General features: G+C 42.7%; 1 protein-coding gene and 1 long non-coding RNA gene across 2 annotated transcripts in view; both read right to left on the bottom strand.

Moving 5' to 3' along the window:
- LOC123992319 (protein phosphatase Slingshot homolog 2-like) overlaps window positions 1–9,001 on the bottom strand; it is a 39,034-nt gene extending 30,033 nt beyond the window's left edge. The window contains exons 1-2 of the mRNA XM_046293474.1: window positions 8,719–9,001; window positions 3,947–3,990 (exon numbers count right to left, since the gene is read on the bottom strand). Coding sequence (XP_046149430.1) covers window positions 3,947–3,990; window positions 8,719–8,781 — 107 coding nt within the window. The 5' untranslated portion in view covers window positions 8,782–9,001. The remainder of the gene's footprint in view (window positions 1–3,946; window positions 3,991–8,718) is intronic.
- A 2,567-nt stretch (window positions 9,002–11,568) lies between these two features.
- Window positions 11,569–12,869, bottom strand: LOC123992414. Its single transcript, XR_006831239.1, has 3 exons — window positions 12,679–12,869; window positions 12,109–12,358; window positions 11,569–12,000 (listed from the first exon to the last, which is right to left on the bottom strand). It is a non-coding gene; the product is annotated as an uncharacterized LOC123992414 (long non-coding RNA).
- Between the last annotated feature and the right edge of the window lie 1,460 nt (window positions 12,870–14,329).

Here is a 14,329-nt window from a genome sequence, read left to right on the forward strand (position 1 = left end):
TTCATCACTCCTGAGAATGCATTTCCACTACTCCAGATTCCAATGGCGACGAGCTTCACACCACTCCAGCCGACGCTTGGCATTGAGCATGGTGATCTTAGGCTTGTGCGCGGCTGCGTGGCCATGGAAACCCATTTTATGCAGCTCCTGACTAACAGTTCTTGTGTTGACGTTGCTTTCAGGGGCAGTTTGGAACTCTGTAGTGAGTGCTGTTATTGTGAAATGGAAACGTCTAAGAGCAACCGGCTCTCAAACAGCTCAGCTGCGAAGTGGTAGGCCACACAAGCTCACAGAATGGGACCGGTTGCTCTTAGACGTTTCCATTTCACAATAACAGCACTTACGATTGACTGGGGCAGCTCTCACAGGGCAGAAATTTGATGAACTGACTTGTTGGAAAGGTGGTATCCTATGACGGTGCCAAGTTGAAAGTCACAAAGCTCTTCAGTAAGACCATTCTACTGCCAATGTTTTTCCTATGGAGATTGCATGGATGTGTGCTTGATTATATACATCTTTTAAAAGGCTTTTTTTTGGTGTATTTTTGCCCCCTGAAAAAGGTCTGTGTACGGCCCTGCACATCAGTGTGTGTGTGTGTGTGTGTCTACCGACTCAAATCTTACCAGAGCCATGTTGAAGTAAGCAGTTGAAAGGAAATGCCTACTGAAAACAATGAATAGACAAGGTCACAGAAAAGACCCTGAACATCCTTTTTGCCTTTCCCTTCTCCCCCCTCAATAGGTCTGCAGCCCAACAGCCCTCTCCTTACTATGAACGACAATCAAGTAGGCCTGTACTAGAAAGTATGCTGTCCTTGACATTCCTTGCAGTGCATACACGTCGCAAAGCCAGAGCACAGATTAATGTATTACAGTATGTTACACTTCAATTAGAGCCGTGGGAACAACAGCTGTCGTGTCTTTCTTGTGTGTGCGGCACAGAATAGATGACAATAGCACTCTTACCATAACTGGTAAGCACTGAGCAAAACACTGAACATAGAGTACTGCACAACCTTCACCCTCAAAGGTTGCTTTCTGATATCCAATTGGATGCTATATATTTCTAGTACTGGAATCCTTGTGGGGGGGGTGACCTCACCATCGCCATAGTATTACCTAATAGATCATTGGAGTTGAATGGTGAAGGCAGTGCAACACATAATGGACATTAAATTATTCTGTTATGGGGTTGTGCTGGCCAAATGCACATCATGTCATGTTGGCTCCTTCTCAGCATGAAGCCAAACAGTTTGCTGTGGTGGACCCGGTGTTTGCAAACTATCACCAACTGTACTGGTATGGAGAACTCTGACTTCTACCTTGCATTAGCACAATTCAATAGACTAAATCCTGACCAGAAGTCAAGTTAAATCAATGTACAGAAAATACCCTACATTATAAGGGTTAGTTCAACACAGTCATAACACCACACAGTCATAACACCAACACAAGGGAACAGAACATAATAAACAGCCATGATAGCTGAATAGGCATATGAGAAGTTAATACAACAGACTTTAGTGCTGTTTTGATGCAAGCCGACTAGCTTACCAAAATAACGGTGTCTGCCATGACTGTGTAAAGTTAGGCTTGTCACAACAATCAGCTCGGTCATCAAGTAATGCTATGTAATATCATTACGCTGACGCTGTTATGAATACATGAAGGTCCTATGATGGAGAGTTCAGGTGAAATGCGACTGACAAGAACAATACTTGACGTTAGGCCAAGCCAAGGGGAAGTGATACTCAAACTCAGACAAACACACACCCTTGTTTATCAGTTCCATGTTTACTACAGCCAGGTCCCTTAACACCCTACAGCAGGGTTCAACTGGCATTCACTAAACATTCCATCACCCTCCTTCTTGGTCAACTAACCTGACACTGTCACCAGAAAAACATTTAAATAAAGAAAAACCCTGGAATGACTGGTACTGTGTGTATACGTGTATAAATAAAAAAATAAGTCCTTTGATCTGATGAGTTCAAATTTGATATTTTTGGTTCCAACCGTGTCTTTTTGAAAATCAGAGTAGGTGAACGGATGATCTCCGCATGTATGGTTCCCACCGTGAAGCATGGAGGAGGAGGTGTGATGGTGTGCTTTGCCGGTGACACAGATTGATTTAGAATTCAAGGCACACTTAACTAGCATCGCTACCACGGCATTCTGCAGCGATACGCCATCACATCTGGTTTGCTCTTAGTGGGACTGTGTTTTCCAACAGGACAATGACCCAAAACACACCGCCAGGCTGAGTAAGGGCTATTTGACAAAGAACTAGAGAAATGGAGAGCTGCATCAGATGACCTGGCCTACACAATCACCAGACCTCAACCCAATTGAGATGGTTGGGGGGGATGAGTTGGACCGCAGAGTGAAGGAAAAGCAGCCAACAAGTGCTCAGCATATGTGGGAACTCCTTCAAAACTGTTGGAAAAGCATTCCAGGTGACTACCTCATGAAGCTGGTTGAGAGAATGCCAAGAGTTTGCAAAGCTGTCAAGGCAAAAGGTGGCTTCTTTGAAGAATCTTAAATATTTTCATTTGTTTAACACTTTTTTGGTTACCACATGACTCCATGTGTTATTTCATTGTTTTTTATCATTAATGTAGAAAATTGTAAAAAATAAAGAAAAACCCTTGAATGAGCAGGTGTGTCTAGACTTTTGACTGCTACTTTATATACAATAAACACACTGTCTGTGGAGTTTTCATTGTTGGACAACAAAACATCAGAAAATGAACTCCAAGTGATTTTAATTGAAGAAATCTGTTCCCAAGTACTTACACACATAATAGGGAGACACGTGATCGCATACAAATGTAAGCATGCTTTGAAATTATGTTTTAGTCAAACATATCTGTTTGGGCTTCTTGTGGTCAATTTGCAGTCTACAAATTATTTGTAATTATGTTACGGCCCCCCTACCATCCACTCCAGAAAAGAAAAATCGTCCCGCAGCCGATTCTAGTTGATGATCCATGGCATATAGACTATACGTTAGCCTATTAACCTATAGGCTAACCCATAATAACCTATAACTATTAGTATGTCCTGTATGAATAGGCATTAATCCAAGAGATCCACACTGAAACCCAACTGCCAAGACAAGTGAAACAACAGTGACGTCTTGTCCTTTTATAAAACACACACACTGACGTCAAGCGGCAGGTAACACAGATAACAGATACAACCATGCAAATAGATCATCAGGAGTAGACAACTGGAGTAGTCATACACGAGTACTACAAACCAACCCAAATACGTACATAGGCTAACTATTTTGCATTTCCAAAATAGCCTAGTGTTTTGAAGATGCAAAATGGTAACCTTTAGTCCTTTTCTACCCTTCTCTTGTAATGACCTAAAACTAAGTGTGAATAAAAATTCTGACAATGATGCTAGTCAAGAGCGAGTCTACATGTTGATAGAAATGTATTTTTCAAGATATTTGAAAATATATTGTGTGATATACTGTAAATTGAAACGAGCTATGCAGTCACTCTTGTTTTGTGCACGGTGTGTGCGCGTGTGTGTTTAACAGCCCAACTGCCAATGTACAGCCATTATAATGTTCCTGTGTTTGCTTGCGACCCCTCTATCGGTCATTTTGCGGCCTGGGTCTGAGACTAAATAAGAGTCAGTTGACTCTGCAGCAGTATATGTGAGCTGAGTTGACCCAAGAGACAGTATTGATATCAACCCAACAGCCAATACAGCAAATACACTCTTGTCAACACACTCTCTCTGGTGGACAGTAGCTGGAAGTACAGCTGAGCTCCCAAAAGGTCCAACAGACGTTTGTCTCAGCTGATTCAGGCACTGAACAAAATAATTGAGAATTTCAGCAGGGCCTGGAAGGTTGTCTGTGCAATGCCCAAAAATACTTCATAGTTTTTCGATTACAATACTTTGAGATTATTTTACTGCTAATTTACCTCCGGGGCTGGGAGTGTCGGTCATCCTCACCACTGTCTGCCTCCTGGGGAGAGAGCAGAGAACCAGTCAGAAACCAACATGCACACTAATGTATCCATAAACGGACTATAGTAATGACACATTATACAGACAAAAGCTACGGTCACATGAATAGACAAGGTTGCTTGTTCACAATAACCGGCCTGAACAAGGAGAGCATATGAATATGAATTAAGTCAAGTATGAATCAAGTCAAGTGCATCATGACTAACAATGAGCCAAACAAATTCATACTACAGCAATATTAGGAGGTGTGATGCTGTCAGACCTTTTGAACAAGAATTCCACACCCAGTCAAAACAAGATGTCCATATTTGGGCTTGTTAGACATAAGTGTATAGCTATCTATTCAAGGGAGATTTTGCAACACTGTTTGCATCGGGCACCGAGGAAGAGCGAATTAACCTTATTTTAAAGAGGATAATGAATTCCACATCGGCTAAAATGTGCCGCTAAATATCCACTTTCATCCATGTCATGGGATTGGCCGTAGTGATATTTCACTAAACCCAGAACAAGGCAGAATAGATAAGGGTTGAAATGGCTGCCGGCCTGTTTTGAAGAGTCCCTCTCTCTCCACCCTGGCCCGGCAGTCTGTTGTCCCTGCTCAGACAGACAGGCAGGCAGACCCTAATCCCAGCCTGTTCTGCTCCAGTAATCTCCAAACTCAGGGAACTTTCTCCCAGGGATCAGGCTGTCAATCCTGGACAAGGGAGCCCTAGCAGATCCCACCCACCTCTGCCCAGTCACATAGAGATACTGAACTGGGTTAATAAAGCCCAATGCACCACACACTGGCTACATTCACCATGTCCTATGCAGACACACGATGTACATAACCCACGGGATGGGATGAAGTGATCCAGCCAATGTATCTTCATTGAGAAGAGCACACACACAAACAAAATCCCAGACAGAGCCCAGACCTATACTCAAGAATACAAAAATGCTTACAATTAGGCCTAATCCATGTAAAGAGTTCTGCTTGTTGGGCTTGTGTACACGACCATGATGGCACACAAACTAGAGAAAACATGAGCAAATCAAAAAGCTTTCGCCTGGACATAAATCCTCACATATCAGGTGATGTAAATCAGATGCTGCCACAGCCAGGCATATGACATTTGAAAAATGCATTTAAGAAACATGGTGACACAGGAGAACCTTGACTCGAGGGAGCCACCCATCCCTTCAACGAGACAAACTTTCCAAAACACTTCACCCACTGTCTTTTCAATGGCGAATGCAGCAGAGGCCAATAGGCTGCTATAGGAAGGTGTTTATTAAGTAGCAAAGTGGAGGAGAGACCACAAGCTTCCGCCTCTCCCTGTGGTTAAGTCACCATACATGTAATACTAACGTCTCCATGGTCACCATGCCACCACATGGAGGAAGGAGGTACAGGGGATTGCATCAAGCCAATGAGAGGGGAGTATTTAGTGTGCTACTAGGAAGATTCCCCCGTCCAGCAATCCTTCTCTCAGGTTTGATGTTCTGAATACAGAGTAGGCTTAATTAATAGGCGAGACGCTTCAGTAGGAGCCGATACTAGCTTAAACAATAGTCAGTGTTACGCCTAAATCTTCCATCTGTCACCCCTATCTTTGTATGGGGTTAACATCTTTGCTTAGAAAAAAAAATGCACTTCAAGTTGGAGCATCAGTGTCCAATGGGATATAAGACAAATGGAGCTAAAGGATATGACAGCACTATATCCACTCCACACACAACAAAGGCAGTCAACCATAATGCTTTGTAATCATGACCATCCATCGTTCCGAGGATGCCAGCCATAATAACCCTGACCCGCATGGCATCTTGCTGTGGTAATGGCCTGCAAGTAGAACATAGCTGAGGAGGCTCTTTCTCAGGAGAAGAGCCTCACACGGGTGCCTCTCATACATCACTTGACAGGCAGCTGGTGCCCTCAAAATAAAGGAAACGCTTGAGTAAATTAGGGATGCAAAGTATATTGAAAGCAGGTGCGTCCACTAGAGGTCGACCGATTAATTGGAAGGCCGATTAATTAGGGCCGATTTCAAGTTGTGAAATCGTGATGAGATGTTATTGCGTGATGACGTCATTACGTAAAACTGTGTCATTATGTAGAATACACAATAACGTTACTCAAATTGACTGGCCATCTCAGCGAAAAATATGATTTGACATGATAGTTTAGATTTGTTTGTTTATTATCATTTTGATTGATGTAAGTTCTGTTCAAGATCAAACATTTGTGACCAACTATAGTCATTGGGTTTGTATCGAACTCATACTACTGCAGTCAGCCAACAATGATTTGCAATTTGCTGAAATTGCTGCTGGCCTGCCCACGAGCTGAGCGCCTGCTGCTAACGTCATTCACAAAGCACTTTTGCAGCCAGGCACGTGTGTTGTGACCGAGTGTGTGACAGAGAAATCATTGTTGTGTCATTTAGTGGGAAAATGAGTGAATTTTAGCATTTGAGTCACTTTTCAAAAGCTAAAAGTTCCAAATAAATATTTAAAAGTAACTAAATTTGCTGCTAGGTGCGGTTTGAAAAAAAAAAAGTTGCCAGGGTAGTCTGAAAAGTTGCTAAATCTAGCAACAAAATTGCTAAGTTGGCATCACTACAAGCCACACTGCTTCTTGACACACTGCTCTCGCTGAACGCGATGCCAGCCGCACCAATGTGTCGGAGGAAACACCGTACAGCTGGCGACCGAAGTCAGAGTGGGATGGGACAAGGAAATTCCAGCCAGCCAAACCCGGACGGCGCTGGGCCAATTGTGCGCCGACTCATGGGTTTCCCGTTTGAGGCCGAGATCGAACATGGATTTCTAGTGCGATGCAGTGCCTTAGAACACTGTGCCACCCAGGAGGCCCTGCAGGGGAAGGGGGGGGGTTGCAACTACCTTAATCATCGGCAGATGTTGTTGTTGGGGGTTTAAAGGGTGTGCGTCTCAGCCACCAGAATTCAACCCAACTGAACACTTATAGGAGACTCTGGAGCCCTTAATACATAATTTCTGTGTTGACCTTTGCTTTAATTGTTTTCATGGCTGTTTGAGAGAAACATAGTTCATCTCTCACATTCTTCTTTCCCATTTATACTGGCCATTTCTCTTTCTCTAGCCAACAGACCTCAGACTGCCCTCATTGGATACGTCCCAAATAACACCCTAGTCCCTACATAGTCCACTATATTGAATTTCAGCAATCACAGAACTGATCCATTAGCTCTGCTGGTCAAGCACTCCAGGAACAGGGTTGTCGACCACTGGGCTAGGCTGTCTAGCTACAACCCTTATGTGGAATCATCCGCTAGCATATCAGCCAGCCAGGCAACCCTCGATATGTCATATGGAATCTTTCCCAGTGCGGGTCATAAAATGTAGTTGGACAGCCATGTCATACTAACCCGGTTTTCATGCAAAACATTAACAGAATTACTTGAGCCTAGTTGATGTGGAACTGTTGAGAGAGTCCATGACATTTTGGCTAGGTCTGTTGTAATAAATTGCATGAAAAAAAGTACCCAAATGGCATATTTGAGTAAAAGTAAAGAAAGCTTAATAGAAAAAGTAAAAGTTAACTAGTAAAATACTATTTGAGTAAAAGTATTTGGTTTTAAATATACTTAAGAATCAAAAGTAAATGTAATTACTAAAATATACGTATTAAAAGTATGAATCATTACATAAGCAAACCAGACAACACAATGTCCTTGTTTATTTATTTATTTACAGATAGCCAGGAGCACACTGCAACACTCAGACATAATTTAGAAACAATCAGATCAGAGGCAGTAGGGATGACCAGGGATGTTCTCTTGATAAGTGCATGAATTTGATCATTTTCCTGTCCTGCTAGCCATTCAAAACGCAACGAGTAATTTTGGGTGTCAGAGAAAATGTAGAGTAAAAAGTACATATTTTTTTATTTATGAATGTAGTGAAGTATAAGTCAAATCTAAATAGCAAAGTACAGATACCCCCAAAAACGACTTAAGTAGTACTTTATAGTATTTTTTTGCACCACTGTCTATACATTTATGGCAGTGACTGAGTAAACAGTAAACTCGCCAACGAAGATTGACACTGACAGCTAACTAAGCTATGATGAGTTGGCTTCTTTGAGTTCTTTTAGACCATTTATATAATTGACTTGGGGATAAACAGGTCAGATTTGTACTGGAATCATTTGCATTGCAAAACAGTCACTATACCAAACTAACTAGCTAGCTACAAGTTGAGAAACTTCACTGGCTAGCTGGCCGACCAGCCATCGACTGTGGTAGCTAAGCGACAACTTCTCTGGACACTGGAAAGTTTAACTGTGTCCATGCAAAAGTCAAACGTGTATATTTATACATAACACCACGCAGACAACTAAAACACGTTTCCGTTTAACAATGTATTAGGAACGCATGCACACAGGAAAAAGCAGGGCATAACCAGCTATAGTGTAGATAGCTGGGACATACACTTTTCACCCCACTTCGCTACAAAAGTGATTTTCGTGGCAGGTTAGGAGACCATATCCGCTAACCCTTTTCCTAACCTTATCCTCAGTCTCCTGCCACGAAAAGGTCACTTCGGTATCGAAGTGCTGTGAAAAGTATTTCCCCTAGCTAACTACCGCATGGGACAACAACCTACATGTTAGCTAGCTACAGCCACCCTAAACAATACCAGTAGAATTGAGCCTTAAATCCCGTGCTATGACAGACGAACAGGCTCGACAACTCACCGAAACGCAGGGACTGGAGCTAACGCTGGGTGTTGGCGAACGCTGAACGGTGACCAGAGCCATTCAAGGTCCAGGAAACAGATATTTTAGTTAGAGAAAGCAGAGGCGGCGAGATGGTCATAATTTGAGCAGATGACATGTAAAGCGCCCGATATTATTGGGTCGTTGGTGATTTCCCTCCTATTCATTCAGCAGCGTCTTCTGGCGCATGCGATCCACTGACCAGCTGTCAAACGACAATGTCTAATGCTGCGTTCATACCCGCTAGTACATTCGTAATTACCAGTATACGACTGGGGAAAATCCAATTGACGGCCCTCCAACTCGTAATTACAAATGGGAAATAATCTCTGAACTCCGATTTCTCCCACATGTTGAACTCTGACGTCACATACTAAGGAAATTACTACGATAACAGCATTTTCGACAATTAAATTAAACAAAAATTAATTTTAAACAATTGATATATTCATGTGCCTTTTTAACACCAGAATTTGTTTGGAAGCATGATAGCTGTACTTATAGTTTATGGTTGACATTTGTCAGTCGAGTTCAAAGCATATGAATGCACACAACAATACCATTCTCAAATTAACAAATAGACCTAGTATATTTCAAGTTTCCCACTTGTTATGAACGCAGCAAAACCATGCTGGACTCAATCAGGCAAGGGTGGAAGAAAATAATGCGGTCCTACACGTTTGAAAATTACGTTTTGACATGAGGCTCCTCGCACCAAATATAGCTATTTACAAGTCTATGGTTTAAACAATATGCAGCTGAGTGAACTCTAATGGATATGAAAAGGCAATACCATCTGGAACAAACTGGTTGAACCAAGGTTGTTTCAACGTAATTACAACCAATACACAATGTGATGACGTTGAATCAACGTAGAAAACAGATTGGATTTGTAAAAAAAGTAATCAACAAGGGATTTTAGTTTTTTTCTTTCACCACACTTTTAACCTAAATCCAACCCCTAACCCTAACCCTAACACTCCATCTGTAAATGCTCTACAGACTATTAGTAACATTTAAACTAACTATCTACTAACCCTAACCCAAACCTTATCTACTTACCTTTATTCTAAACCTAACCCTAACCCTAACCTTAAGCCTTATCCTATCCCTAAACCGAACCCTAACCTTAACCCTTATCCTATCCCTAAACCAAACCTTAACCCTTACCTTTATTCTAAACCTAACCCTAACCCTAACCTTAAGCTTTATCCTATCCCTAAACCTAACCCTAACCTTAACCCTTATCCTAACCCAAACCTTAACCCTTACTTTTATTCTAAACCTAACCCTAACCCTAACCTTAAGACTTACCCTATCCCTAAACCTAACCCTAACCTTAACCCTTATCCTATCCCTAAACCAAACCTTAACCCTTACCTTTATTCTAAACCTAACCCTAACCTTAACCCTTATCCTATCCCTAAACCTAACCTTAACCCTTACCTTTATTCTAAACCTAACCCTAACTATAACCTTAGCAAGCAGTTGCTTATTAACAGATAGTTTGTTGATAGTATGACTATCCAGACTATCCAAATAAAGTGTGACCTATTGCTCTGCCTCTGATAAAACTGATGACATACTGTGTATTTTATTTTGGTTTCTTGTTGACGGAGGATACAGTAGGATACTGCCTTCATCAGTGGTGTAAAGTACTTAAGTAAAAATACTTTAAAATACTACTTAAGTAGTTTTTGGGGGGTATCTGTACTTTACTATTTATATTTTTGACAACTTTTACTTTTACATTCCTAAAGAAAATGATGTACTTTTTACTCCATGCATTTTTCCAGGACACCCAAAAGTACTCATTACATTTTGAATGCTTGGCAGGACAGGAAAATGGTCTAATTCACGCACTTATCAAGAGAACATCCCTGGTCATCCCTACTGCCTCTGATCAGGAGGACTCATTAAACACACATGTTTTGTTTGTGAATTTTGTCTGAATGTTGAACTGTGACCCTGGATCTCCTTCAATTAAAAAAAAAGAAAAAATAGTGTAGTCTGGTTTGCCTAATATAAGACATTTTTAATTATTTATATTTTTACTTTTGATACTTAAGTACATTTAAAACCAAATACTTTTAGACTTTTACTCAAGTAGTATTTTACTGGGTGACTTTTACTTTTTCTTGAGTCCTTTTCTTTTAAGGTTTCTTTACTTTTGCTCAAGTATGAAAATTGGGTGCTTTTTCCACCACTGGGCTTCATTATGGTCTTTAGAGTGCTTACTCATGAAAATGTTGTATAATCATCAGTCTTCAATTGTTCATTCTCTCTGTTTCTGTGTGTGAGAGAGCGTAACCAAATGAGGGGTACCGTAAATGTTTATTATTATTGAATAATGGTGTGCCAGATTATTTGAGACATGAGAGAAATAGGTACTACAGTACTTCTGGTGGGGTGAGAGCAGCCTCATGGGCTGTGAAAATCATTGAGCCAAGGAATGAGGATAAAGGCACATGGAGGCCCAGATGCACTGTATGTTCCACCATCAACAATCTCCACCAGCATATTGCTATTCTATAAAATACAATTACCAATTTAATGAAATGGGGTATAAGACTTAGGCATATGAGTAGATTCTCGCCTTTGGTTCTTCTTTAGGGTAGAGTAGCATCCTAACCAAGCCTGCACTGATGGAGGAGGAGCAATACGGTTTGGGGGGAGATGCCATCAATCATTCTGTCATTACTCCATACACAATCACCTCTCCCCACTCCTCTCTCTTCCTCCCCTTCACTTTGGTATTGTGCCCCCATCTGTGATTTTCTCTCTCCTTCTCTCTCTCTCTCTCTCTCTCTCTCTCTCTCTCTCTCTCTCTCTCTCTCTCTCTCTCTCTCTCTCTCTCTCTCTCTCTCTCTCTCTCTCTCTCTCTCTCTCTCTCTCTCTCTCTCTCTCTCTCTCTCTCTCTCAGGGGTGATGAATATATCCCACCGGCTGCATGGTGCATGTAGCAGTTGCAGAGTGAGCTCCAGCCCCAGGCGGTACTGGGCTGCGTCTGCCTCTTCTCGGTCAGAAAGGAGGGGGATGGAATAGAGAGGGGGATGAAGAGAGGGGGCAGAGGAGGACCTTATCAAGCAATGGCCCAGATAAAGCAGGGGACTGAAGGGAGATGAACCCACTTCAACCTCACGCCTCCTCCTTTCCCCTTCTTCTCCCTCTCCCTCAGTCTCTCCCCTCCGCTCTGCCTCTCTAAGGAGCTGCCCGACACATGGGACCAGAGACGGTAAGACCTTCTCCAGCAGGTAAATCCTGCAAAGACAGAGCAGAGCACACATTCATGAATGATGCATGGTAGAGGTCATTTTCTTGCTAAATGAGCTACATCAGATTGGGGAATGGGGAGATGAATGCTCTAACCTAGAATCCATGGATTGTTCTCCATCCTGACTGAGCCAGTACTGGGTAAGAGGGTCAGTCAAGGCCCACGCCCCTTGGATCAGTTGAACTTTGCGGACACTCTCCCTGTGGGAGTCCAGTCTGCGCCCCAGCTTTGACCCTCGGCTGATGATCTGTCTCTCCAGAGTGCTCTCCCACCCCTCTCTGTCCTCTTGAGACCCTTTCATTTGTATCCCCCCTTTCCCTCCTCAGATAGAGGATAGAGGGTCTGCTGTAAAATGTACAAATGAGGAGAAAACTAGGGCAACTGATCTGATTGGTGGGTATCTTTGACAGAAAGGGGGGTGGAGCTTGTAGGCTATTAATATTCTCTGAGACAGAAGGTATTAAAGATAGGTATTTACGTTGTTTTAGATTGTTACAGATATGTATGTGCAATACAATATTTATATTCAACACAAAAAAAACAAAAATGTCAAAAGACTAAATTATGCATAATAAACTACCCTAAGAAATATGATACATTTATGGAAAACACACAAATAACCCCCTGACCAAGACTAAAATGTATTCATGTTTTCTGTTAGTTACCTTTTCCCTTTGCCTTCTGTATCAGACTCCTTGTTTACATTTTCATGTTCTACTTCTGTGCGAAATGGAGTGACAACATTCCAATCCTCCCCTTTCTCTCCCCTTGAGTACAATTCCCAAAGGATGGAGGCAATGCAGGCAGTCAATAAACAGCCCTGTGGAAATGAATCTCTGCACCTCAAATCTCGATCTACCCCTGTAACCAACAACACCCTCCCCAGTGTGTGTAGGGGTGGGGTCTGCTGGTTGCAAGGCACAGGTCTCTGTTTGATGGTCACTAAGGGAAGGAGAAAGATCACTTGTTGTAAATGAGAGGATGCAAAAGGAGGGAGGGAGGGGCCACAGCCACTGAAACATGACCTCACCGCTCAGCTCTGCTCACTGCAGAGCAGTGTGTGTTTCATATGATAGGCTCCCTCCCTTTTATTTTGACAGTTAATTGGGAGGCCTTTTCACAATAGAGTCTACAATGGAGTCTACAATAGAGTCTACAATAGAGTCTACAATGGAGTCTACAATGGAGTCTACTTGGAAAATACATTGGAGCCTTTAAATGTTCTTGTGTTTTCTTTTCCCATTTCTTCCCCTCGGTTGCGTACAAGAGGAAGTGCAGGCTAGGTCATGGTATTTGGTACGTGACAGAAGTCACATTTCCTTTTCAAACCAATATTCTGTAAAATGACCTGAAGCTCTCTCTGCATAAAAGCTCCATGAAAAGCTCTCTTTAAAAACCCTACCTGGTAGGATGAGACCACACCCTCTCTCTGTACCTGGTAGGATCAGACCACACCCTCTCTCTGTACCTGGTAGGAGCAGACCACACCCTCTCTCCGTACTTGGTAGGAACAGACCACACCCTCTCTTTGTACCTGGCAGGAACAGACCACACCCTCTCTCTGTACCTGGTAGGAACAGACCACACCCTCTCTCTGTACCTGGTAGGAACAGACCACACCCTCTCTCTGTACCTGGTAGGGACAGACCACACCCTCTCTCTGTACCTGGTAGGAGCAGACCACACCCTCTCTCTGTACCTGGTAGGAACAGACCACACCCTCTCTCTGTACCTGGTAGGAACAGACCACACCCTCTCTCTGTACCTGGTAGGGACAGACCACACCCTCTCTCTGTACCTGGTAGGAACAGACCACACCCTCTCTCTGTACCTGGTAGGAACAGACCACACCCTCTCTCTGTACCTGGTAGGAGCAGACCACACCCTCTCTCTGTACCTGGTAGGAACAGACCACACCCTCTCTCTGTACCTGGTAGGAACAGACCACACCCTCTCTCTGTACCTGGTAGGGACAGACCACACCCTCTCTCTGTACCTGGTAGGAACAGACCACACTTATAAAGCAAGGAGGGTTGACATATGAGGAATACAAAGAGCCTCAAGGTAGGGTGTTGTATGATGAGGTCCAGGAGTTTTTCCTGATCATAAAGGGTCCAGAGTTTTCCCGTAGTCAGGAAGACCTCCTGACCCTATTCATTGTGTATATCAGACCAGTACAGTACAGACTTGTACATTGCACCTCAGTGTTGATCTGAGCTAGCTATCTACCTCCGTATGGATTAGTGGATTGGAGAGAGTAAGAGAAAATGGGATTAGGATTAATGGTGGGGATAAATGCTTTGGGGGTTTAACGTC

The sequence above is a fragment of the Oncorhynchus gorbuscha genome, linkage group LG13 (assembly GCF_021184085.1).
Source record: "Oncorhynchus gorbuscha isolate QuinsamMale2020 ecotype Even-year linkage group LG13, OgorEven_v1.0, whole genome shotgun sequence".
Lineage (NCBI taxonomy): Eukaryota > Metazoa > Chordata > Actinopteri > Salmoniformes > Salmonidae > Oncorhynchus > Oncorhynchus gorbuscha.